The sequence below is a fragment of the Aptenodytes forsteri genome, unplaced genomic scaffold (genome assembly GCF_000699145.1).
Source record: "Aptenodytes forsteri isolate BGI_AS27 unplaced genomic scaffold, ASM69914v1 Scaffold53, whole genome shotgun sequence".
Taxonomy (NCBI): Eukaryota; Metazoa; Chordata; class Aves; order Sphenisciformes; family Spheniscidae; genus Aptenodytes; species Aptenodytes forsteri.
This window is the reverse complement of record NW_008795909.1, coordinates 10,779,145-10,804,478: the sequence shown is the minus strand read 5'-3', so window position 1 is coordinate 10,804,478 and position 25,334 is coordinate 10,779,145. Positions and strand designations below refer to the sequence as shown.

Sequence of the window (25,334 nt, the reverse complement as noted above, 5' to 3'; positions counted from 1 at the left end):
CTGCGTGGAGGCATCGGCCGCCGCTGGGGTAGATGGCGCAGCCCCCCCAGCTGGAGCCACGGCCTTCACCCTCAGACGAGTGCCTACCATTCTGCCTTGAGGGTCGGGTAGGATGAGTGCCCTCATTGGATTTTATAAAAATCTTGATTTTTTGCAAAACAGTGGTCATGTTTGACTCGGAAGCTAATATATTTGGTATTTAAGAATCTGGCAAGAGAAAGCTACGTCCCCGTATGCCTGCACAGAAATGAGATTGGGATGTAGGCATGCGTAACTGTTATTTTCCCCCGTCTGTCCTATCCCTAGAAAGCCATATGCCACCCTTAGGCTAGCATAATGGGAGTCTGTATTAATGATTATGAGCTAGAAATAATCCAAGAAGAGTTGAGTGGCCTTTGATTCTAGCTTTATGAGAAATACCTCATTGACTCAGTAGGGTCTGAAATATGTTCTGGGATAGAAAGTCATAATTAATACAGAATATCATGATGCCCTCTCTTGAGATTTTTTTTTTTTTTTGCTAAATTGGTCAGGGACTTGGAGATTCTTATGTCTAACAGGCAGAGTAGGAATTCAAGCAAGGAGGTAAAAATTTAGAGGGAGTTGTTGACTCACCTGCTATCAGAAATAAGCATCTTGAGCATACATCTCAAGAGAGCCTACGCTCTGCAAGATTTCTATAGACATTGAATGCCTTGTCTGTTGGCAGCCTACAAAATGAAAACTGGATGTATATGTGCATGTATAGAAGTGGTGATGGGAAAAGGAGAATGTGGGAATGGGCTGAAGTATTAAAGCAAGCAATGAAAGCAGATGGTTTACTTTGGATTTTATAAAATAAGTTTCTCTTTATTTTGTTTTAAATGAAAACTATCAACTGTCAGCATTGCAAACCTATTTGTAGCAATGCCGTAAGTATTAGAAGTGCAGTTGTCCCTGAATCATAAAAGGGCAGAGGGTTTTTCTGCTGCTTCCCATCTTCATGTTTATAGAATTGTGCATGCTCTGTATACATTAGAGTTGAGCAATTTCATCACAGCCTTTCCTCAAAATTGATTGCTGTTCAGTGTCTCTTCCTGCTTCCTCTCCCTTGTCAGTTGCTTACATCTCTGACTCTCGTTACATTTAATATTGATACTGCTTCAATTTTCCACTAAACTAGAAGCATTTAAGGGTCTGGAGTGGATACTGAATGTCTAGATATATTCTTTAAATGCTTTAATTCCTATCATTGTGGAAAAGTTTAGAGCTGGATTATTGCCTTAAGAAGAAATGACTCTGCTCATTCAGTGATGAAGTCTGGTCATTAAGATGTTAGAATATGTGCTGCAGAGCTCTTCAGATGCTGACATGAGTGCAAAAGTTGTTGCCAGCAGCTGTCTTGGGTTTTGGGCACCTGCTGCCTCTCATTTCTCGCATCTCCCACTCTATCTTCCACTCCCAAAGTTGGCAGTGCCCCTAAAAATACTCTGTATTGAGTTCTTAAGTAGGAGATCTCTACCAAGCCGGTAGTCTGGATTTCTGAGTCATTGGTCACGCTGTAGTGAAATTAGTTATATGACAGAGTTATTGACTATGGCAAGGTAACGGACATCTAGGGTGAAACTGGTTCCAGTCAGGTTACAAAGGCGTTGCCCTTCTAAGGCCGCTGCTTTATCATGCTGATCCCTTCCTCCCTCGCCGCCAATTGCAGAACTATGTTTTGATTGTTCACTGCCAGTTTTACATTTGCCCAGACCACGAGAGACATGAGTGACGGGCCCGTTACGGCAGTCATGTATGGGTGATGTGGTGTATGGGTTTGGGAAAAGATGCTGGAAGTTGTCCGTATGTGTGAAATAACTAATTTGGTGCTGTATTTTTTATTTCATTGGAAGTTGGACTGTTGATACATATGTGGGAAAGCATCCCCTGCCTGAATAATCAGTGCTCAAATGTGAAATTTTCAGAAGCACAGATGCATTAATTACATAGTTCCCATATCTAGCCAGAATCTTCTGGAAGTGGACTGTGTCATCTTTTCCCCCTGTATAAATACCTAGGACAGGGGTTGCTGGTTTGGCCTGAGATCCTGTTTCAATAATCTTTTGCCTCTGATACAGTCAAGAGGAATATCTTGATTTGGTTCTGACCCCAAACGATTAAGTCCAGTATTTATTCAGCTTCCTGTGATTGCTATCCAGTGGGTTACCTGGAAGAGAAAAGAACCCTGTTTTAGCAGAAGAGTTCAGCAGTATTGACCAAGGGTGCTAAAAGATGGCTTGTGTCCCAGGGCTGGGATTATAAAGCTCACAAACCCCCAGCTGGGAGCTGGAAGTGAAACTCACTCGGTTAGGAAGCAAGGAACTCAGATGTTGCTCATTTCTTAAACAGTTTACTTAAACTTTGTAAATATTAGTGGACATGCTGTGTCTTTTATTATCAGTCAAAGTTGGTAAATGCAGGTCTACAAAGAGATCTTGGCACGTGCTTAGGAGGTAGCAAAACTTAAACCAGTAGCCCTCCTGAGTTTTCATTTTTGTATTATTTTATGAGTATCTTTTATTTAGTCTGTGCTTCACTCCAAATGTAGTTATTTTTCCCAACACAGCAATATGTCCTACTGCATTTACACCTGTTTTAATTTTGCTGTGTCCATTCACTGGAGTGTATCTGTCTATTCTTGGAGTAATAATTTCCCCTCCTCCTGAAAGGTGACAAATTAAAGCCTTTGGCAGTACCTGCGGAAGAAATGCCCTGTGGTTAGTAACAGTGTTATCTTTCTTAAAACTGTAATTCTGCTATTGTGCGTTATATCTTATGGGGATATAAGGGGGACCACCTATCAGTGATGGGGCTGGTTCCTTCTCCTTCCTCTCTTCTCAGCAACTGTCCAGTGACACTGAGTTAGTACCTCATGTTCATTTTGTCATGCAAGCGTTTGTCCACCAGGAATGTGACAGTTAATGGCTTAGGCACCCCAGGCATGACAGATGTAAATCCACTAAAGAGCTACCGGTGTGCATGACCTACCTGCTGAAATAACGACATGCACCATAAAGAGTCCTGTGTTCCTCCTGTCCATCTGCAGAGGACGGTCAGCCTTGCAATTGCTAAAATGTAAAAACAAAACTAAGCACATCTGTCTTGACTGTAAAAATCAGCAGGAAGAAAAATGTTATTCAAATCAGGGTTTTGTCACGATCGGTCAGTGATAACTGGTGAACACCTGTTGTGTATTGGTTCGTTCAGCCAAGGACTTGATGCTGCTATATCAAACCTGTCTGCAGAAAGGGGGGAATTGGTTTCCCCCAGTTGAACTGTAGATGTTCGGTTTCAGCCCTCTCAGCTGTTGCAAGGGATGAGGATGGATGACACACATAGCTGATGACACATCATCCCTCAGTTACCTGAAGTAGTCATTCTGTGCCATTAAAATGATGGCAGATCCCATAAACATATTGCACTCCACCGTCTGCTCCCTCTGGCACTGAACTATGACCAAGAGGAAAGTTCCTCCTGCCCTGTCAACTCCCCTCAAATAAATAATCATAATAAAAAAGGCCAGCCTTTCTGAAGTTCCTGCTTAGCGAATGTGCTGCTGATTGAATGTAGCCCTGAGAGGCAGGGAAGGCTTGCAGCCCCTGACAACAAATGAGAGCTGTGGCTGCCTCATAAATGCCTTGGCTTCAGAAGGAGGTGGTTATGGGCATGAACTGTTTATCATCTTGTACTTGCTTTGCTGCTGCTGGGTTACTGTGTAAATAAAAAGTAGTAATTAGTAAATAAGAGGTGATACTGCAGACTGCTTCATCTGCTTGTCTTCATACTTAAATAGGCTTGCTGACAAAAGAAGGAGCAGGTGAAGGCAGCTCAGATCTGGCAGAGGTTTGGGCTGTGCACTAAAGATGTGTTCAATTGCCTATGAAAGGGGATCTGGTTGGAAATCTGATCAGTCAACTGGCTTTCTATTAGGAAGCACTCTTTGAAATTGTCCAGTAAAGAAGATGACTTGCTATGTAGGTCAGCTTGTGCATTCAAAAATGCCCTTGCTAAAGGATACTTGTTCTTTGCAGGTGATTTGGAAACAGCGCAGTTGTTGGCCACCTCCTTTTGAGTATGCCTGGCACTGCCACGTTCATTGGTGCATGTTGTGGATATCGGCATCTCTAACATTGTGCAACACCTTGAATGACTCCCTGAAACTGGCTGCTTCACAGCTGTCTTTGCTTAGCTTCCACCTTACAGGGGGATCCTGCAGCAATCTTTGGGGGCTTTGCTTTGTTTTTATTTTTGGGGGTGCATGTGCTTTTGTTTTGCTTTAATAGCACGGTTTCCAACAGGGGACAGCACTGCACTGCTTAAGATGCTTGTCATTTTTAAGGAACTTTTCTAAACTTGTCATCCTAAAAGCTATATTGTGCAGCAGCAGGCGGCCTCCATAAATCACTGATTTCTCTTTTTCTTCTCTTTCCCTTCCTTTCTCTCTTGCACTCTCTTTATTCCAAGCCTGCGGATTTGGACGCCTGGGTAAGCTCTCTTTTTTGTCTGGATCTTGCTTATTCCAAGTGTCATGTTGTTACTGTGCACGTACAGATTGTTATTGCTGAGCACAGATGCAGGATTTTATTTTCTGTCATTACATTTTAAAAGGTGTTCAGCTAGAAAATTGCATATTATTTCCTCCATAAAGATTTTCACTGGTTCCTTTTGTGTAGGTTACAGCTGCTGAAACCAAACTCGATCTGGTGATGTGTGTTGTTGGCTAAGAGAGTAGCAGAAACAGGAGGAAATGAAGGTTACACCAGTACTGCTTTTTAAGGCCACGAGTCTGCATCTGGGTTCTAAACCAAAACAAAACCCAGTCACCTGCCTTGAACAGAATGAGAGAAAGGACAAAAAGCAAGTGATTTTGTAGGCCTCGCATGTTTGGAACAGTGACTGCAGGCTGCTCCGCAGTAGTGGTGATATTTCTGCTGATGCAAGTGGAAGTTGAGTCAAGGCTCGCCCATGGTTACTTGTCCAGTACAAGCCTCCCTGTAAAGTTCTGCTGTTCAGTCTCAGGCATGATGTGTGCAAGCTGCCTCTTGCTGTTTCAGTGTTGCCCTTTCAGCTCTGCCATTCCCTTTAGGCTTGGTCAGGAACATGCCAGCTAGCTAATTTTGGAGCTAGTTCGGTTCTTCAGTGCATTGCTGTCAATTCCTTCTTCTAGTCTTGGAGCCTTTAATAGCATTTGCTTTTCTCCCCTGCCACTTGGACTGCTACCAGTCCACCAGGACTGGCAGAGACATGGGAAAGCATGAGGTATAAGAATTTGCAGTTGTGAAGTGTGGCAAGCTGAGGTACCCAGCCAAAACATCTCTGCTGTGCTGCTGCAGAGGTATTACTGGATACCTTTGGGGGAAGCTGGTTAACTCCTCTCAGCAAAGACAGGGTGATGTAGAAACAAGGCATTTGACAGAGACTTAAGGACCTTTCTTTTATCCTTGTAGCTTCTTTCCCTGTATTGCCTCTGACTGATTATCTAGGCGTCATCTCACTAGTTCGTCTGTGACTGGTGAACGTGTTTTGCCAAGAAGATAAATATTTTTGCAATAATCTTGCCAAGTGCTGTGACTTGCCTTTGAGGAAGTTCTTTATAGATTGAGGTATGGACCTTTCCTTCTAGCTCGACTTGCCCTTTGCAGAGAGAGGGGTGGTTTCTTTTCCTCCAGTAGAGTCTTTTCCATGCCCTCTCCCCAAATCCTAGAATCCCAACAGTATTGCGGAGAGAGACAGCCTGATGGTAGCCGTCAGCTGTGGGCTGTGCTATTGCTGCACTTTATTCCTGGGTGCCACATGCCCTACTGTAATCTGACCCTGCCAAGAAGCCCTTTTTTTCAAGCAGATTTCCTTCCTAGTTTTCATGTTTAACAAGGTGATGAGAAGGGACTGTGATTAAATATAATAAAAATCTGGTGATATTTCGTGGTGGGCAAAGCCAAAGCTAATCTGTGAATGGATGTAGCTAGAGTGAAGCCCAGCACTAGAAGATCAGTGGCACAGTCTGATGTGTTGCGTGTTGGTGTCAGTTCAGGATGAGGCTAAGAGTGTCTGGCTTTGTTCATAGAGAATGAACCAATAATATTTCATTACCTCAATTAAGAGGCTTGCAAAATATTTCTTTTGGCCTGCCTGTCAGCTAGCAGGCCAGTGCTTGAATTCTTTAGTTGAGCCAGTGTGTAATGCATAGCTTTAGAAATGTGCTTTCACAGTTTGTTTCTAAATGGGTTACTTGATAAAGGTAGAGGAGGAGGGAGGGAATCGCACATGACTCTGCCCTAGCTCTTTGTCACCGTTCAAAGCAGCACTGAGAGAACCTGAAAAACTTTGGGCTGTGGAAAAAGTGTAAAGATAAAATGTAGGAAGAATTTGAAAGAGCCCCCAGGCAGTCCATGGATCCATATCCATGGAAGCTGTAGTAGCATGCTAGGTAGTATACCTTCACTGTCCTTTTGTAAGAATGCAATGTTTGTAACTTCTGACGCCATCAGAGGGAATTCTTGAGCATTTCCTGAATATATCTTATGCCTAGTTTTTGTACAGAAGACAATTGCCTATTGCATACATTCTCTTTTGCAAATACATGCTGTCCTATGCTACTTTCTAAGTTTTGGGTGCATTTGTGCGTGCTACAACTAACTACACTCTTCCTCCCCTCCCTCTCTCTTGTTTCTGTCTTCATACTCCTTGGATATCACACTCTGCTGTGTTCCAAACTACAGTTTCTTAGATGTAATCTCTGGGCTTTGGCCATCTCTTGCATGATATGTTCAAGCTCAGATGTAACTTCTGCAGCGTGGAGGTGAAATGCAACTTTCTGATATAGGATTTTCAAACCAGTGTGTTATCACGCATATCTTCCCTTCTCCTTCCTTCTTTAGTTCTAAAGGCGTTTGAAGAGTGTATCTGATGCTTTGTTTGGCACCTGCAATCTCAATCCCCAGTGAAATTGTAATCATCTCCATAGCAGCCAGTTCTGTCTGGGACACCACAGGCTTCTGACTTCAGGTAGGGGATAAGCAGCAGGACTAGAGGAACTCTTAATAAATATCCCGTATTCATACAAAATGTCCCTTGTTGCCTAACCCAGTTTGGAACAGTGAATATTTCAAATGATACATGCTCTGACTGTACCATTCATACTTCAAACATCATCATAAAGTGTACTAAAGTTTCTAGTAATAACAGCTGGGGATAGAGGGAAACAGAAAGCAACTTTCAAGCAGATCTGTCACAAATAGAATGTTTCTCAGTATATTTCAATGCACTGAAAGATCAGCAGCTCTTGAAAACAAGCAAGGCATTGAAAATATGTTTGGGTTGCGAGTAAGTTTTCTCTGCAACCTCTGGTTCATCATACAGCTTATGGGTGATAAGTGGGACATAATGGGAGATAATATGGGAGAAATTACTGAGGGGGAAGAATGGTGAGTATACTGAGGTCGTAGTCTGCAGTTGGGAGATCTGGTTTTGATTCTTTGATATCAATTTTGAAAGACCCTAGGGAAGTCACTAACAGAATGTCTGTCTGCTGCAGGGTGCATTGGTGTGGAGGCATTATTCACTGTGGGCATCCCAGCCCCAGTCAGGTCTGCTTGGGAGTCCATGGGTCATCATCATGCAGATCAGCACACCTCTAATGTGTCTGCATCTCAGCACCCTACTTGAGAGATTAGGCGTTTGGTTTGTGTTCCCTTCCAGAGGTGTCATATGGATAAATAGGCTGAATTTCTTGGTGAATGAGGTCAGGCAAGCTCACAGGTTGAAAAGATGAATGGGTGTGTGGGTACATGGATCCATGTCTTGCCAGAAACAGAATAAAGCCTTTTGCCCACCAGTATTGCCCGCCAGAATAGTCTGCTACCCCAGGAGAGTAGCACTGCCATGTAATTAATTTATTTAGATTAAGCAGAAACTTTCTTGCATCTTTAAGAGTTCATCTTTTGACTCTTTTTTCCTCCCACCTCCCCGCCCCCCGATATTACACTTCACACAAAAAGCACCTTCCATCTGAATTGTGCAGAGGGGTCAGCACTATGTTACTCTTCTTTCTTTTCCTTATTTATTTTCTCATTAAGGAAATACAAGTCACTTGTTTAGTAATCTGATTTTATGGGTGTTATGCAGAAAACCAGCAGGAGAATCGGGGTCCTTTGGTCATCCACCAGACCACCCTGCCTTCTTACATCTGTTTCATTTCAGCTGAAATTGCTTAGTCCTTTTCTGTATAGAAGACGGATATTGGTTCAGAAGGATAGCTATGGTCCTCTTATCAGAAAATGGTAATAATTTTGGCACTTACAAAGTGCCCATCAGCGCCCCTATTGTTGCTGTGGTGTCTCTTTGGTCAGGTTACATATATGGGGCAGCTCATTCTCATCCCTCTCCCCATCCTATTTCAGCTGGTTTGCAGGGTGGAAGGTATATAGCAGCTCTGGTTAAACCAAAGCTAGAGATTTTGCCTTTAATCAAGTGTCTTGGAGAGCAAGAGGATTTAGATATGAGTCTATAGTGCTTGTGCCTTACCATGGCCTTGTTGGCTGGGATGGCAAACATGGGAACCAAAATATTTCTTTTTCCTTTAAAACCAGACAAACAGACACCACCACCACACCCCTACAACCCCCTATTTCACGTACTCCTTTTCTTGCTTACTTATCAACTGCCCCTCACTGCCTAGCTTAAAATCTCTTTGAAGCCCTATTATACCACTGTATTTCCATCAGCAGGGGAACAGAAAGAAGGAAATGCACAGCAACTTGCTTTCAGATGTAATTTTTCTCATTAACAATGGCTGTTGGCCAAAAAATGACAGGTCTGAGCCCATGGGGATATTTGTCCCAGCTGCTTAATCATATTGGACCAGCATTTTCTGTGATTGTACCATCATCATTAAAAGTTAAGAGCAATGCTGCTGGGATGTTATAGATTAGCAGGGTTTGTGTTCATGTTAAACAGACTTAATAATTCTGGTTTTGAGAGGTCTTCTGCCTGGTGATAATTTATGTGGCCCCAGAGATTTTTGGGGCGGGATGGGGGAAGAAAAACAAGTGCCGTTCTTCTTGCTATTGTTGCTTGTTATCTTTAAACTTAAAAAGTTTGGTTCTGTTCCATCAATGCCATGTTTCTTAAGGCTAGTTCAGTTTAGGTGTGGGAATGCAATGAAGTGCTGCTAGTTGTAAAGAGCTAAAAGGCAAAAGCAGTTGCTGTAACCACACAGACTTTATTTTTTTAATTGAGCACTGTTTAGTTGATGACTGGGTTATGCTTAAGCATGTGCTTGTATACCAAGTTTGCTGTTTTGGAAGTGTCACACTTATACTTTGGAAGATGGAAGAGAAATTCTCTGACACCCATCTCCTCTCCAAATCTGCAGCACCCAGCCAGAGGAACTCTGGGGGTGCTGGTGGTGTATGCACAGAGAGCATGTGGAGAGAGCACTGAATTATCAGGGTAGTCCTATGTATGTCTGTAAAAGCAAATGCATGGTCGGTGAGAATGTGTGTTGCTATAAGAATGTTACAAAATAGCCTTGTATTTCGGATTTTCCTCATGATTGTAGGGATGTGTTAAATCTATAGAAGTTTTCTGACACTCCAAGGGGCAAGTGTTTATAAAGTGGAGGATTTGAGGTTTATTTTTAAGGTAAGGTGAAGAACATTGAAGTGGAGTAATAAACATCACGATTCGTGGAAAACAAAGACTTGGATAAGGTGGAGTTCTGAAAAAGGCAATAGGAAAGTGTCACCTTTCTATGATTATATGTTTTCATTTGATAAGGAGAAATAAAATCAAGGTTACAAGTTTGAGTATGATACTAATAAGAGTGTTTCAAACTTGTGGGGATAATCCAAAATGAACTGCAATACTGAAGGTTTGTAGTTCCACCGAGAGGGGATCTCGTACATCAGTCCTGAGCAATGATTTTTTTTTTTTTTTTTTTTTTTTTTTTTTTTTTTTTTTTTTTTTTTTTTTTTTTTTTTTTTTTTTTTTTTTTTTTTTTTTTTTTTTTTTTTTTTTTTTTTTTTTTTTTTTTTTTTTTTTTTTTTTTTTTTTTTTTTTTTTTTTTTTTTTTTTTTTTTTTTTTTTTTTTTTTTTTTTTTTTTTTTTTTTTTTTTTTTTTTTTTTTTTTTTTTTTTTTTTTTTTTTTTTTTTTTTTTTTTTTTTTTTTTTTTTTTTTTTTTTTTTTTTTTTTTTTTTTTTTTTTTTTTTTTTTTTTTTTTTTTTTTTTTTTTTTTTTTAGTTCTTTCCAGTCTGCATCCCATGCACTTTCCTTGCACTCACACTTTTTATTTTTAATTTCTTCTTCTACTGATGCTCTTTTGTTCTTCCCAGGCCATGGAGCTGCAAGGCAGGGAGGCAGAGTTGAAGCGGCAAGAGGCCTTCTATAAAGAGCAGTTGGCTCGCATTGAGAGAAAGGTAAGGCTAAGTTGTCTTTTATTTGTGGCCTCCGCATACTAATGGGATCGGATGCAGATCTGTGTGGATCCAAAGAGCAGAGAAATAAGAAGCATTGTGCTGAAACCTGGAACTGTCAGCTCCCAGTATCTATCTGCCCCTCACCCCTTATATAGTTAAGTGATAAAAAAGCTGTACAAACCAAATCTTTTGAGCAACTTGCATTTGAAAGATAAGGGGGTTTTAGCTGGATGATTTTTTAAAAAAGATTTCTAGTAGTTCAGACTTTATTTTCTTTTTCACCATGGGGTTTAGGTGAAAGCTAAATTGAAAAAAACCAAGTGCCCTGTTTTTTTTATTCCTTTTGTTAAAAATACTTTCCTAAATTAAAAAAAAAAACACCACAAATCTTGCTATAAATATGAATTAAAGTTGTATTATTAATTTTTCTCTGGGGAGCCCAACAGTTCAAAGAGTGGTGCTGCAGTGCACTGCCTGCTTCTTGCTGGATAAGCCTTTGAAATGAACATGATTTAAAGAGACACTGTCAAGCATCTTTTAAGCCTGAAATGACCTTTGAAAATCCATTTAGGGATTTGAATCTCTCCCCTAAATGTGGGATTTGCTTCTCTGTTTAATTGTTTACCATGATGAGTTTTTAAAAATTGATGCCATAAAAATAGGAGCAGCCATGCTGTTCCTTATGAACTAATGTGTTTTTCACTTCCTGGCAAAATGAAATAATGTTATAAGTAGTCTTTATTTTTTAATAAATGTGGAGAATAATCTTCTCCAATTTGAAGCAATTAGACCTCCTGACAGGGAGTTGCATACATCCGACTTATAGTTGTGTTATGTGACTAAAAAGAAAGGCAAACAATGAAAAAGGTGGGTTGTAAAGAGACAGAGAAATCAATCAGCTTTATTACCAACATGTAACATGATGGCGAATATGGAACATGGGAAAATTGCAGATTATAGAAATGGTAGGAAACTATTGGCACATCTATTCCTCTTTTCATTCCCTGCTACTGCATGATTGTCCATGCAGCATTTTTTTTAAGCCATTGATGGTAAAACATGCCCATGAGCAATTTCACATGATACCATTTTGCAACACTTTAATCCATACAGTTCATTAAAAAATAAACTATTAAAACTACCACTCAGTGTTGCATTCAGATTTTTAAATTCTATTTCTAGATAATGGGGATTGTTCAGCGAAATTGCAAACAATCTAGCAGCTATCGTTCTAATTATCGCAGTTGTCCATATGTTCATACGCAAAGGGAATTTTTGCAATTTCTTGGTCTCATGCTGTGTGCTTCTATTATATTCTTCTCTCCGGATTTGGTTTCATGAAGCGGAAACTGCAGGGAAAATCTGTATGTGTGTCTGTCCTTTATGAACAGTGGAGTGGGGAGAGGTTTGTGTCCAGGCTGCATTGTCCTTTTTTTGAAGTCTTTTGTTGTATTTTGCGTTTCCCTTTTCAGGTCCATGCCCCTTGCTGTCCAAAGTCCCAGGGTAACTTTTTAAACAAGGTGATGGATATTTTAGTGCAGGATCTTCTCAGGGGAGTAAGGTGGCTTGCCCATAGTCCTATTCAAACTGCAGAGCTGCATAGAAACTATCTTCTAGTTCTTACATGTACAAAAGCAAGTAGATAAAAGGACACGTTTTCTTTCCTCTCTTAAAACACTAGGTAGTTTCTGACCCTTGAACACTAGCGTTCTGCTGGTAATAAAATAGAAGAATGCCTCCAACCGTTAGTCTAGATTGGAGTGGGAGGTGGTGGGGGCTAGAAAGGAGAGGAGAGAAATGTACTTGAAACAGTGTAATAAAGCTTAATTGTATTAGTTTTGAAAAAGGTTTTCGATCTTCTCTGGATAATTTTATTCCTATAACGGTTGGAAAGATGGAAAACACAGCACAGAACAATCTTTTTTATTAGCTGTTGCTTTTATATAATTCTGCTTTTATTTGTTGAATACACGCAGACCTTGACATTTATTTATTTATTTTTCCTTCCACTGTGCTAAAACCTTCCAACTCAGTCTTAGATATATTTTTATCCATCTGTGTATATGTGTGTGTATACATTAGAAAAAAGCTATTGGGAAGGGGATGAGGTGGGGAGGAGCTCTGAAATAGAAGTTTGCCTTCTCCGCTGTTTTTAGAGGGGATGGTCACTTGGAGCGTGGTCACTGGTAGTTTGGAGGTGTTGGGCTGGGAGTGAATGGATGCGATGGCTCAGTGTGGAGGTAGAAAGCTGCAATTTCTCCTTGTAAGGTCCAGGCTAAGTACCTTCCCGGTAGGATGCTAAGAATAATTGTGTTATATACTCCTTACACCATAGCAGCTGCTGCACTGAATCAAACACGGAGACTGTCCTGTTTCTTCTGACGGTGGTCAGTTTTCAAAGACTTTGAAGGAAGATACAAAAAAACCTCACCAAAACAACAAAAAAATCTTTTGGAGAACAACGTTGAGAAGAGTATTCCTAAGTGTTGTCAGTCGGAGGCTGGCACATGCCCTGCTGCAAAAGAGTTTATTTTCATTCAGTATTTTTATTCACTGTAATGGAACTTGGATTACTGCCATCGTTCTTCTATGTGTCTCAGGCATTTTTCCTGAAGCCTTGTTTAGCTCTTTGCCTCTGATATCACGTGGCAGTGTGTGCCACAGGTTAACTTATATACCCTATAAATTCTCTGTTACCAGTTTCAAATACTTTTTTTCATTTAATATTCTTTATGTGAAAGAGATAAAAGGAATTCTCTTCACTATTCATTATCTGTAGACTTCTGTTCCCTCTTTTATCTTCCTATTAAGCTGAGCAGTCCTCACCTTTTCAGCCTCTGCTTGTGTGAATGTTTTTTTCCAGGTTTCTCATTCTACTTGTTTGTCTTTGGGCCCTTTCCCCCTTGTGGCTCTGTCTTTGAGATGTATTGACCAGAATTGAACTCAGTAGTTCCCTTGAATGCAGCAGATTGTGTGAATACATTATCTTTTTATTTTGTAATCTCTGAAAGAGTACTGTAATCTACTGGACAGAGCACAGAATTGGAAGCAAAAAACTGCTCATTTTCTAATAGCTGTTTCTCTTTTGGGAGTTTGAAACAATTACTTAGTCCATCTATCTCAGTTATTCCATCTATATGATGGAATAGCTTATAATGGGAGGGCAAAGTGTTGTGAAACAGTAAAGCTATAGAAATGCTAAAAAGGCTTTGCCTTTAGTTTTGCATGAGATGAACTATGGGTGTACCTTATTTCAAATAGATCTTGAGAAACTCAGTTTCTCTAGAGAGTTTTATTAAAATTTTCACAGGAAAGGGCATGTATGAAAAAATAATTTCAGTGTTTCAGCTTTTGGGGTTTTCCCTACATCTTCTACTAAAGCACTGGAAGAAGTAAGACGGTGAGTGCAACAGTGTTGTGTCACACTAGAGATCCATCTAGTTCAATATGCTGGTCCTGACTGTGACCGAAAGTGGATGTCCAGGGATGAGCGTAAGATCAGGGCAAGTATATGGGATACTTGCCCCAAATGCTTTGATCATCCTGGCTGGTCATCTTTGAAACGTTTCCACATCCATTTAGAGGTCTTTTCCAACCTCAATGATTCTATGATTCTATTCTATGATTCTATGATCTGTTTAATCCTCTCTGAGAGGTGTGAACCAGAACTGCGCACACAGTGCTCAAGATATGGGGGGACCATGAATATATACGGTAGCTGTATCAGAATCACTGTTTGGTTCTCTGTTTCTTTGTAGTGCCTAACGCTTGATTTGCACTTCTGACTTGTGTTGAGCAAACGCTACGCACTACTGCTACTAGCAGCATTCAGCTGTTTTGAGTGCAGATTTGAATGCATGAAGTAGCTGTGATTGAATGCATGAACCTATGCTGTGATTTGTTGTTGGGAGGTATTCTTCCCACTGCGCCCTTCATTACCAGTTTGTCAGGGGTTGTGTGTGTGTGAAGGGGTGGTAGGTTTTGTTCTGCCTGCACTGCAGTGCATGCTTTTCAGACTTTTTTAAATCGAATTTTATTGAACAAATTCCTTGCGGAGGATCAGAACACTGGTGATGCCCTTGGTCTTCCTCACTTTAACTTTGGTAGTGTGTTGTAGTTGTGTGTTTCAGTCTCTTGGGTTGCTTGTATGTTTTTGTTTTGGAGTGCCTGAAGTATTTTGGTAATCAGGAAAATTACAGGGAATATATCCTTTGAAGTGACTGTTTCTTCTATGACTCCGTAATTGCAGGATTTTGGAGCTGGTGATACAGACATTCACTTCCACACCTGTGTTTCCAATGCGACTGTCTAATCTCCAATAAGTAATCCAGTAATGACACCTGGGTAATCTGTTATAAGCGGTTAAACTTCTAACTCTGACTTGTTGGAGTAATTTTACATCTCATTAATGTAATCTGGAATTGTTTCACAAAAAGTGGGTCTTGTCTCAACTGTTTTAAAGGAGGTTTTGTACTGTAGTGTTTCTCTGGGTAGAAAGAATGAGAGTTGGACCTAATAATCTGTAAGGAAAACCTTAGAAACACTAAATTTGAGAGGCTTAGGCTGATGTTCTTTCATGCATTTATATGTTAGTGAGAAGCAGGGAGGGAGATGGAGGGAGCTTGGTATAAATAGTTAATATATATACTGCTCAGAACTGGGATTTTTATTAGAGATTCTGTGTATGCGTTGTCCTGCTTCCTCCGAATGGTAGAAACATCCTTTAAAAAGTCTGATAAGAAAGAAATGCAGTCTCTCCTGGAACCCTTCACATGCCGGGAGATTTCACTTAGCATATTAGTTGTATACTTTCTCCCAACTAAATATTTGTTTGACTCTTTTTGCTCTTTGGCCTCTTTCTGTGTTTAACCTGACAAAGGTTGAGGGCAGTGCTACAGTATAGCAAAACACGGGCAGCTCTTTGAAGTAGCATAAAACGGCAGAGAAAGGCTGAAGGTGATCTCGGCAGATGAAGTGGAACTCCTTGCTATAGATGGATGTCTCTTCTTTGTTTGGATTTTCCTAAGCTCTGGCTCCCACGTTATCTTTTATTAGATGGCTGTGGACTACTGTGAGCAGTGGGTACATTAATATGCAATGTTTTTCTGCTTGTAGTTTTTCAATACGGTAAGTAGCACAAGAGGTATTCATAAGCTGTAGAGTATTTATGCAAGTGGGAAAGGAATGCATTAAACAAATCCTTTTTTTTTTAGTTAATAATAAGGTAGACTGCTCCTTTTTCTCTGCTTAGCTTCACAAATCTTGTAATTTTGTGTGGTATTCACCTTGTTTGGTTTGTTTAAATTAATCTCCTTTTGCCCTTGCACTTACCATTTAATTCATATTTGTAAAGCATTTAGGATGTGTAAAGAACGGGAGGCGAACTTATTTTTGTTTGTTATTCTTATTGGTCTTGATCCTTCTTCTTGGAGCAGGCTCCCACTCTGGTGCACCAAGGTCACCCTACATGTGAATCCACTGTCATTTCTATGCTTTTTGGCCAGTAACTCATCTCAATCAAAATCTCCACAGAGAAAGTGACAGCAGCCTGGGGAAAAAAGCCTTCCAGAATAATATGTTCATGTTGGGTCTTTGTGATCAATTTTAAGCAGATTCTGCAGGGCTGAGCAAACTGATATCACCTGGCCAAGGTGGCAGGGGATTTCTGTTGAAGGGGATGAGGAATCAGTTCCCCGAGCTGGATCCCAGGCTGTGTCTGTGTCCATGAGACCTAGAGAGCACTCACCTACCTTTGAAAAAGCAAGCCGTGTTGAGGTGTTATCTTCAGCTGAACCGCCTGCCCTTTCAGTGGGAGTTAAAGATTCAGTGCCCTTTTCTAAATGAGTTGATATGTCTTGGCAGGTGTCACTGACACCATTTACTTTCTCAATAAAATGGCCTGTAATGTCTTAGGGCTGCATGTGAGCTATTGCTGTGTGTGTAAGGGCTGCTTTGTTTGCCTCCAGTCACTGTGTTGCCAGCCACTAGCTTACTGCTCTCGCCAGTGCTGTGGGGTACTTCGAGGAAGAACAGCTAGTGTGAAACCAAGTTCTGGTCTCAAAAAATGTGTTTCCCTTTCAGAAGTATCACTTGTCCCTGCCTTCATAATCGAGCCTTACAGTATTCTTTAAAATTTCCATTTTTTTCTTACCTAATTTGTTCAATTCTCTTCTCATCCCCTGCCGCAAACCCTTCCTCCCACAGAACCAGCAGTGCTTGATGTGAACCTACAACAGCTGTGATCCAAAAAAGCAGTTTGCCTTTCAGGCCAGTGGAGCAATATAACAAAGCATCCAGTTCATCGAACTGTTGATTTAATCTTCTGAACACAAGAAGAATAATCCCCAGTACAGTTTTCTGAAATAGGCTGATAAGATCCGTCCTAATCATCCAGATCACTTCCCAGTCGCTTGGGCAGTCTGTCCGAGGCTGCGTGGATGTTGTCTTTCAGGTGGTGGTGGCTCTAGCTGTCTCTCAGGGCACAGCCTTTGATATTTAGAGAACTGAAGATTTTGTCCCGTGTGCGCGTTAAATTTCTGAACGGGAACAAAATGAAAAAAGAACGAACCTGAAATTGTCACCTGAACCGGTTCTGATATCTCATCCTCTTCCTCTTTTCAGTTATTCACAGACATTAAATGTCATGCTGGGGGAGGAGGAGGCATCCATAATTTCTTTTTTCCACCGGTATCCGTTAGGGCTGAACAGCATCTAGGGAAGGCTGCCTTTCTAATGCTTCTCCGTTGTCTCCCTGTCTGCGGGGAGAGGTTGCTTTGTTGTTGCCGTTGGCCAGCTCGCAAACTGACTTCCAGTACCTTGTGCTCAATTCACCCATTTAATGGCTGTTTTGCTGAAAGCTTGTAAAGTTTAGTAGTTAATATACCTCAGTACACCAGCTTTTAGAGATCAGATAAATTGATTGGTAATTTGATGAACTCAAGGAACATCTATAACAGGGTAAATAAAATGTGTTAGATGTCAGCACTGCCTCTCTGCCTTCTCTGCGATGTGTATGTTCTCTCTTCGATATGTGTTGACTAATGTACAGTACATTACATCAAATTACAAGCAGCCTCTATGCAAACAGCAACTAAGTGTTTGCTTCCCCTTCAGTCTGGACGATTAGTGTAGAGATGCGTTTGCAGTCTGTGCGCTGAAGGGTGAACTGTCAGAGCCTTACGGTGATTTTGTTTCCCTGGCATTTAGAGTACCTTTGCAGAGGGAGAGAATGATGCTTATGGGCTGCTTCATCTTGCAGGAATCCATCCTCAGGCTCAACTTGTGAAATAAATGTGGCAATGTGTGGTTTGAACTTAGTGTCTTAACACTGAATTTAGCAGCTGAATTTAGATAACAATCTGGTATCTGGTCTCATCAGTGTATCACTATGAAGACTTGTTAAAGGCAGAACAAAAAGACCTAGAATGTGATCTTGTCTCTTTGTTAGAACTCAACACCAGAATATTTGTCGAGTCTAGTCCAAAAAGAGCAAAACAAGGGGTGCTTTTTTCTTACTTTTGAGAGCTTTCCCCATTATCTAATATTTCTGATACCCTCCCCTGCCATTTCTTATTCAACCCAATTTTCCCTTCATTTCATTCATTTTCTTATTGCCTAACAGTTTAAATTTCTGTTTTCTCCCTCTTTGTGCTGTTTATATGCTTGTTTATAAGCAGAATGGTATTTATAAGTGTGTGTATATACAGGTAGCGCTGTTACCAGTTACACCAGTGCTACTTTTCTAATGGAAAGCAGCGCTTGCATGTGCAGACATATATACACATGCGTGCAGACACGCCGTCTGTCTCTCACCTATTTTTACTGTGGTGTAGTTGTACCTTAGCATCAACTGCATTATCCTGCTGCAATAAATACCAGTGCTGCCTATTATTTCTGTGTAAATCACCAACCAGCGTACAATTAATTTTTGGCCCTGTTATTGCAGTATTGGCTATTTTATGAAACTGTAGAGTTAGCACAGTGAATTGATTAAGTATGTTCCAGACCTTAGGCTGGAGTCTGTGTGTCTGCTGGGATTAGGATGATTGAAGCTTGCGCTTCTCTTGGGATATTCCAGATTTAGTCTTAGCCTTGGAAATTGTTTCAGGTAGACAAAACTTCTGTGTGTGTGTGGAATCCACTTGCATAAGAGCCTGACTTTGGGGAATCTGAGATTTCTGCTTCAGCCTGCAGCGGTCCTTCTGCATGTGGCAGGAAAAAAGGCATCACTATTGTGACTTAAAAATAAAGCCAAGGCCTGGGCTCATTTTGAAAAGGTCCTTAAAATTATGGCTCTGCCCTTACAGAATATGCTGTCATCATGTTAATGGAAAATATGGCTAATAATTACTCTGTAAATTGGGCAGACTCCACAGAACGTCTCGAATTTGTGCTGAATTAAGTAGTGCAGAGATCAGACTTTAAAAAGGGACTACTCCGTATTTACAGCAGCTGTACCTTCTGAAGTGAGTGTGTTTAGTACTTTACTGTGGGTGTGTTAAATACATGTTTCATGACAGCCTAGGGCCACTTCTCTGAAGGTTTTTCCCCATCTGCCAGTCATTTTAAAGAAACATAAATAAAAGCTATTCCAATTTCTTGAACATATAATGCACGTTCCCAAGAGACCAGAGCGACTCAGAAGTAGCTTGTAAATAACATGTTTTAATGTTCTTAAATATATGTGCACCATCAAGCTCGCCGTGAGGTCTTGAGCCACTGCAAATGGTATTTGCTTCGTCTGTCACAGACTCTCCTAATCCCAGGATGATGGGTGGTGGGTTTTTTGTGAGCTGGGAACTTTTTCCAGGTATTCATTAACTGAGGTTTCCAGCTCACTGGAAGATAAGTGAACAATGTCCCCATTTTAAAATGGGGACATTTTTGGGGGGGTTAGCTGGTGGTTTGGCTATATATTCTGCTGCACCAAGAATGATCCCAATGGCAGTTTACCATTAAACACCTTGACTCAGATGAGCATTACCTGACTCACCTATTCACAGTCCAGCCCTGTTGTAAGTAAGTATGAAATAATGGCTGAATTTGTTTTTTGTTTTTAATAAAAATAATAAACATACATCTCATACACACTGGAACTGTCTGTCTTCTGTAGAGTCAAACCCTGACAAAGGTGGAGAGGAGAGTTTTGCCCTGGTCGGTACTCACCAGCGGAGTAGCCATCAGATAAAAGACGGTGCCCTGCACGGAGGGCAGTGATGGCAAGGAACAGCCACAGAGCCAGAAAACACTGAGAGGCCACTTAATCTGTGTCAGTCTCTAAGGGGCCACAGAGGAGCGAGAGACGGGAGAAGGAAATGCAGGAGTTGAGATAAAACTCTAAGCCTCTGATTTGAGAAGACTTGTAGTAACTAGATTATTTTAAGAGAAGAGCTAGCTTTTCTTTTCCTTTCCAATTATTGCATTTCAGGATTTTTCATAAGAAAAAAGGCTTAATTCCTTCTCCTTCCTTCTCTCTCCCCATTCTGCTGAACAGAAGCCAAATTTTTGCTTATATAATATCAAGCTGCAAGGTTGCTGTGAGCTTGCACGCCTGGGTCAATCGAGGAGTGCCTGGATTTTTTTTTTCCCCCTAGAGATGTCTTATGATGTATTGGATAGTATACAGAAATCATCTAATTTGCCCTGACACGCAGCAAGCCTTGAACTGGCTGGACCGGGGTTCTTGAAACAGAGAAGACGACTCATATGGGCGTGTAAAAATGCTGTATTGTGTGCCCGCCTGGGCACGTATATGGATTTTTAAACTTCATTTTTCATAATAGTTATGTATACCACAAAATTTCCTTTGGTTGTTTAGGGGATTAAGTGTAGTATATGAGACCTTTCACCTTTAGGTCATTCGTTCAAATACAGCTTCCGTTAGCAGCAGCAAAAAGCCATTACTTGCTGATGGCTAATCACTCATTCGTGTGGCACTGAGATAATAACTCTTCCTCCCGTTAGAGGCAAGGGTTTGTTGCAGGAAGAACAAAAAAAAAAAAAAAAAAGTCCTAGCTATTGATTTCTATGATAGGCAAAGGGCGTCCCAGTGAGGAACACAGTTTGTCCTTGCCAGCTGAAAATAGGACAGGGCTGGGTTATAAGTTTGTTGTGTGTTCACTTCTGGGCAGAGAGGATTTGGCTCCAGGTCTGCTGTTTGTGGTGGTTGTTTTTTTCCCCTCCTGTTGTTCCCCAGCAAAAGTGTAGTTCTGTTCCTTCTTTGTGTTCCTGTTGTCTGATTTCTGAGCCCAAGCTGTCCCCAGTTGAAGGGCTAGGATTTTTTGTTTGGTCTTGTCTAGTAGATATAGGTGAAAAACTGATACTTTTTTCATGAGCCTGAAAAATCCACTTATAACACTGTTTCCTAAGCCTTTTCTTGTTACAAAGTTTATCAGCTACGGCAACAAACCCCAGATAATTATGATGCTTATACCAAAATATTTCTTTTGGAGCTTTAAGCCTACTTTTATTTCTTCCTCATTTAGTCCCAAAGTCAAGGTCTGTTGTTGTTTGCATGTAGCGTTCCTTACTGTTAGAGACGGCGTTTAGAGATTAATTCTGAGAGTAGATTTAGCTTGCATCTATGGGTGTATGGTACACCATACATGTGACATTTTTCCATTTATGTTCCTGAGATGCCTTGGTAGCAAGGCTATATGAGATTTTTCTGGTTTAATATTAATAAGTAATTATTCCTGTTATTCTGTAATGGGCTAAAAGTAATAAATGCCTTGTTCCCTTTCCGTGCCTGGATTCTGTCATGAGAGTACAATACTAAGCTGGTGGTGACCAAATGCTATTGAAGGCTGCGGGTGACGTCATGCACCAGGGTTGTGACAGTCATCGACTGTGAGGGCGTGGTTTCTGCTGGAGTACGGGAATGAAGCATTTGTGTGGCTGCCTCTGCTCTCTGCGGGTGTTTGATTTTCATGTTAATATTTACATCTCAATACCCCCGCTGTGAAAATGCCTCTCTCCACTTGATTGGCGGTCTATGGTCCTTCTGGGCTTGTCTTTGGAGACTTCACAAGCTCTTTGCCAGCTACAGAGATGTCTCTTCAATGCCTTGTCCTCTTCAGAGGAGGCAAAACCACTCCGTTAAAAACCGTGTGAAAGAGAAGATTACTAAATGCGGAGAGAATAAGGCTGTCAAATGATGGAAAGGAAATTGCTTACAAATATTTTCTGATTTCTTTCTCATACCTTTTACCATCACTTCTCCTTTGTCCTCCTTGGCTGTTTTATCTTAAGATAAACATCGTATTTATTTTCTGTTTACTGTGTGGAGAATTTCAATCCATTTTGAATAGCAAAATAAATGTAAAAAGATACGAATGTTCTTTTCTCTGGAATAACTGATGCCTTGCAGGGATAACTGGAGGCTATGTGACAGTGGTATTGTAAAGGCAGGCCAAAGGAATCTGTGTTAATCCATTTTCTTTTTCTTGTTATCAGTGTTTCATTTTATATTTTATTTTCCTTTTTAAGTAATAATCAATACTTCTTGGTAGAAATAGCCTAATAACTTTTTTGCCAGCTGCAAAATAAATATACCGTTGCTTTATAATGTTTGTCCAAGTATTACTAGTAAAGGGGAATGACATCAAGTTATCCTTGTAAAATTACTTTTGAGCTGTGGAGCTGGGAACTTTTTCCAGGTATTCATTAACTGAGGTTTCTAGCTCACTGGAAGATAAGTGAACATTGTCCCCATTTTAAAAGTGAGACCCTAATGCTTAAGGTTAGTATTTTCTATAACAGCTTTTGTTACTTCACTTTTTGGTTGTCTGGGTATGGTATATTTCTTCAGATGTGCTGATTACCCATAACTTGAGCTTGAAGTTTTGAATAATGAGCTCCTGAGCATCTCCAGACAGAGCCACGAGCCAGTGGGCACTTCTGAAAGCGTGGATTTGTCTGTGTCATTAACTGTGTACAGTGACTTGTAAAGTCCTAGCGGTCTTTTTGGCTGTAATCATTAAACCAGGCTCTCCTACAGGATCAAATGGGAAGAGAAGCTGCAAGCGTAGTGAGACAACCCTGACTGAAAATACAAATATCTTCAGAAAATGCTCTGGGAGTAATAATAATGAAGAAAAAGTACGGTGGCAAAATAAGTTGCTGCTGATATAATTTTTCTTTCTCTCCCAAGTTTGCCTCTAGTATGGCAGTTTTTTTCCCTTCGATAAATAAATGCAAAGATGAGAATCGCTGCCAAAAACTGTCACATTTCTGGAACTTTCAGCCCCTGATTATTCACATTAAGCCTCCCCCCCCAAGCAGTACAGTATTCTGAATATGTACACCCACCATTCTGTCAGATCCATGCAGTCTGCGTCTGGTTCATCTTCTGTGTCTTTGATGTGCTCCATAACGTAGGCAAAGAGAGGTCTGATAGTCTCTCTAAAAACCTGACAGTTTGTGTGACAATCTGTCCACGAATCCACAGGCTCCTTGTCAACCAAATGAGCCTTTGAATATCAGAGGTTTTCAGAACAGTGCTTGCAGCATCGCATATGCACTAAAGGGAGAGTACAACAGGCTTCCTTGTAACCTGAGAGATGTCTGCATTTTCCTTAATCATTCCAGGGACATCTCATCATTGCTTGTTGGCTGGTTCTCAGCCCTGCACATGTCGGGGTTATTTAGCAAAGCTTGATTTACTGGAAACTGCACATGGAGAATAATTTGCAGTTGGGGGTAGAGGAAAAACCCCAGGAGGGGGTGGAACTTGCAGGCTTTGGTATACTTCTGTTTTTCGGTGGGTTTTTCTTTTTTGTTTGTTTCTTACAGTGACTCTCTTCCTTGCAGTTCCCTTTACCCATGCAAGTGCATGGATGTGATGCATTTTCTTCAGCGTTCTCCAGTCCTCTTTCACATCCTGATGCCTTGGCTCCCTCCTATTCTGGCTTCCTCTGGGAATCCAGTGAATGGCATTCCTTAGCTACCTGTTGTGGAAAAGGATGGGGTCATGAATATAATTTAGGTTTTTAAAATTGGAACAGGAACTGTTAACTGGGCCAGCTGCTGCAGTTTATAAATGGGGCTTAGGGATATTCTCAGCAGAGAAAGACAGGAGTTTCAGCTGCAGCGTGCCTGTCCGAGGCGGTGGGAGTTCTGTTGGAGGCTCTGTCAAATACCAGCTTTGGCATGATGGCATCAAACCTTAGCTATAAAGTTCCTCCCTTCCCGAAATAAGCTCCTGTGATGGGCCTGACAGGGGAATGTACTTAGTATCTTTTTTTATGTATGACAAGTGCTTGATGACTGCCAATTTTCTATTTTTTAATTTTTTTTTCCCCTCTGAAGCGCTGGTCAGCCTCCAAGTGAAACTTTCAGCTACGTACCTTGGCACTCTTGATATTCTGGCAGCTCCCTTCTTCCCCTCTTCTCCCCTTCCCTTAGCACTGATTCTGTGCACGCCTGTCGGTCTCTCTTAGACAACGCCCAGTTGTTAGAGGCAGCATCCTGTGACCTAGGAGTTCATCCTGGTTGTGTGACGGATCGGCTGATAGGACCCAGGTATCACTACGGGACTAGTTGTGCAGCTGCCCAGCCCGGGCGCAGTGATTTAGCAGGCATTGCTGTGCCTTTAAAGTCATGGACACTACGTTATCTGTGCAGGTCAGCCAGGTGTAGGACTTCTCTGAAGCAGATGCTGAAAACTGTTGCAGTTTAATCAATGCCTGGGAAGCCTGTTTACCTGCACTTGTCAGGTATAATTGATTCGGGCACTTACAGTGAATTCCTCACCTAAGACTTCTCGCTCCTATATTAAACTTCCAGCTAGGAGGAGAGCGGAGCGATAGTCTCCTACAACAGTTTTAGCGTTAATCTGGGCCTTTCACATTGCTGTTGCTGTCCTTGTCAGAAAGTCTGGGTTGCCTGCTGGCATTTTATGGCCTTTCTCTTTGAAGGTGCTTTTCCTGTCCAGAGTTTCTGTTTAAAGAACTACTAATGCTTTATTTGCTCTTTCAGAACGGCGTGCTTTAAAGCAACCTTATATAAATGCAGTGTTTAATTCTTTCTGGAGTTTTTTTGCTCCTCCTTCCCCTTTTAATCGTCTCTGTAGTAATAATTTCTTTGTTGCTGGCTGTCTTTCTGAGTTGAAGATCACATGAGGCTTTTCTGCATGTTTCCAGTGAGGCACTTGCAACTCTTCGAAGTTCCTAATACCATCTTTCTGTGGGGTACCTGTTTTAATTGGACCCTTCCCAGGGTACCTTCGTAGAGACAGTCTGACTCTGGCGTGCGATCTCGGTCTGGGTCTGTAAACTTGTTCTTACCCTGATGGAGTATCTCGGTGTGGGACCTTGTTCTGGGAAGTCCTGGGGTGTGTAGCTTTGTTTGACTCACTGTGTGCTTTAGGGGCTGTAGCTTTACCTTTTTGTGCCTAGCTTGGTAAACCCAGCTGTGGTCCTCCCCAGCTCTGCCTCCCTAAAGTTTTGTGGAGATTGGTATTTTGGGGGATTTTATCTTTGAGAAGCTGTCTAGGTATGCTAGAGAATTAATATTTTGCTTTCAACTCAGGGTAATATTGCAGTTGTGAGAAGATCTGTGCAAACAGGAATATACTTCTGCCCATGATTAGTTTGACTTTCCTGTGTTGTTACTGTGGACATTGTTGTTACTGTGACATTCCAGATCCTCCTGGAAGCTATGCTAAGGCACATGGAGGACAGGGATGTGATTCGAGACAGCCAGCATGGCTTCACCAAGGGCAAGTCCTGCCTGACTAACCTAGTGGCCTTCTAGGATGGAGCGACTACATCAGTGGACATGGGAAGGGCTACAGATGTCATCTATCTGGACCTCTGTAAGGCCTTTGACACAGTTCCCCACAACCTCCTTCTCTCTAAACTGCAGAGGTAGGGATTTGATGGGTGGACTGTCGA

The 25,334-nt window shown here is 41.2% G+C and overlaps 1 protein-coding gene across 1 annotated transcript in view; it reads left to right on the top strand.

Annotated features, from left to right (window-relative positions):
- The window catches only part of CHCHD6 (coiled-coil-helix-coiled-coil-helix domain containing 6), a 109,229-nt gene that overhangs the window by 35,199 nt on the left and 48,696 nt on the right, over nt 1-25,334 (top strand). The window contains 2 exon segments of the mRNA XM_019473428.1: nt 4,489-4,509; nt 10,357-10,440. Coding sequence (XP_019328973.1) covers nt 4,489-4,509; nt 10,357-10,440 — 105 coding nt within the window.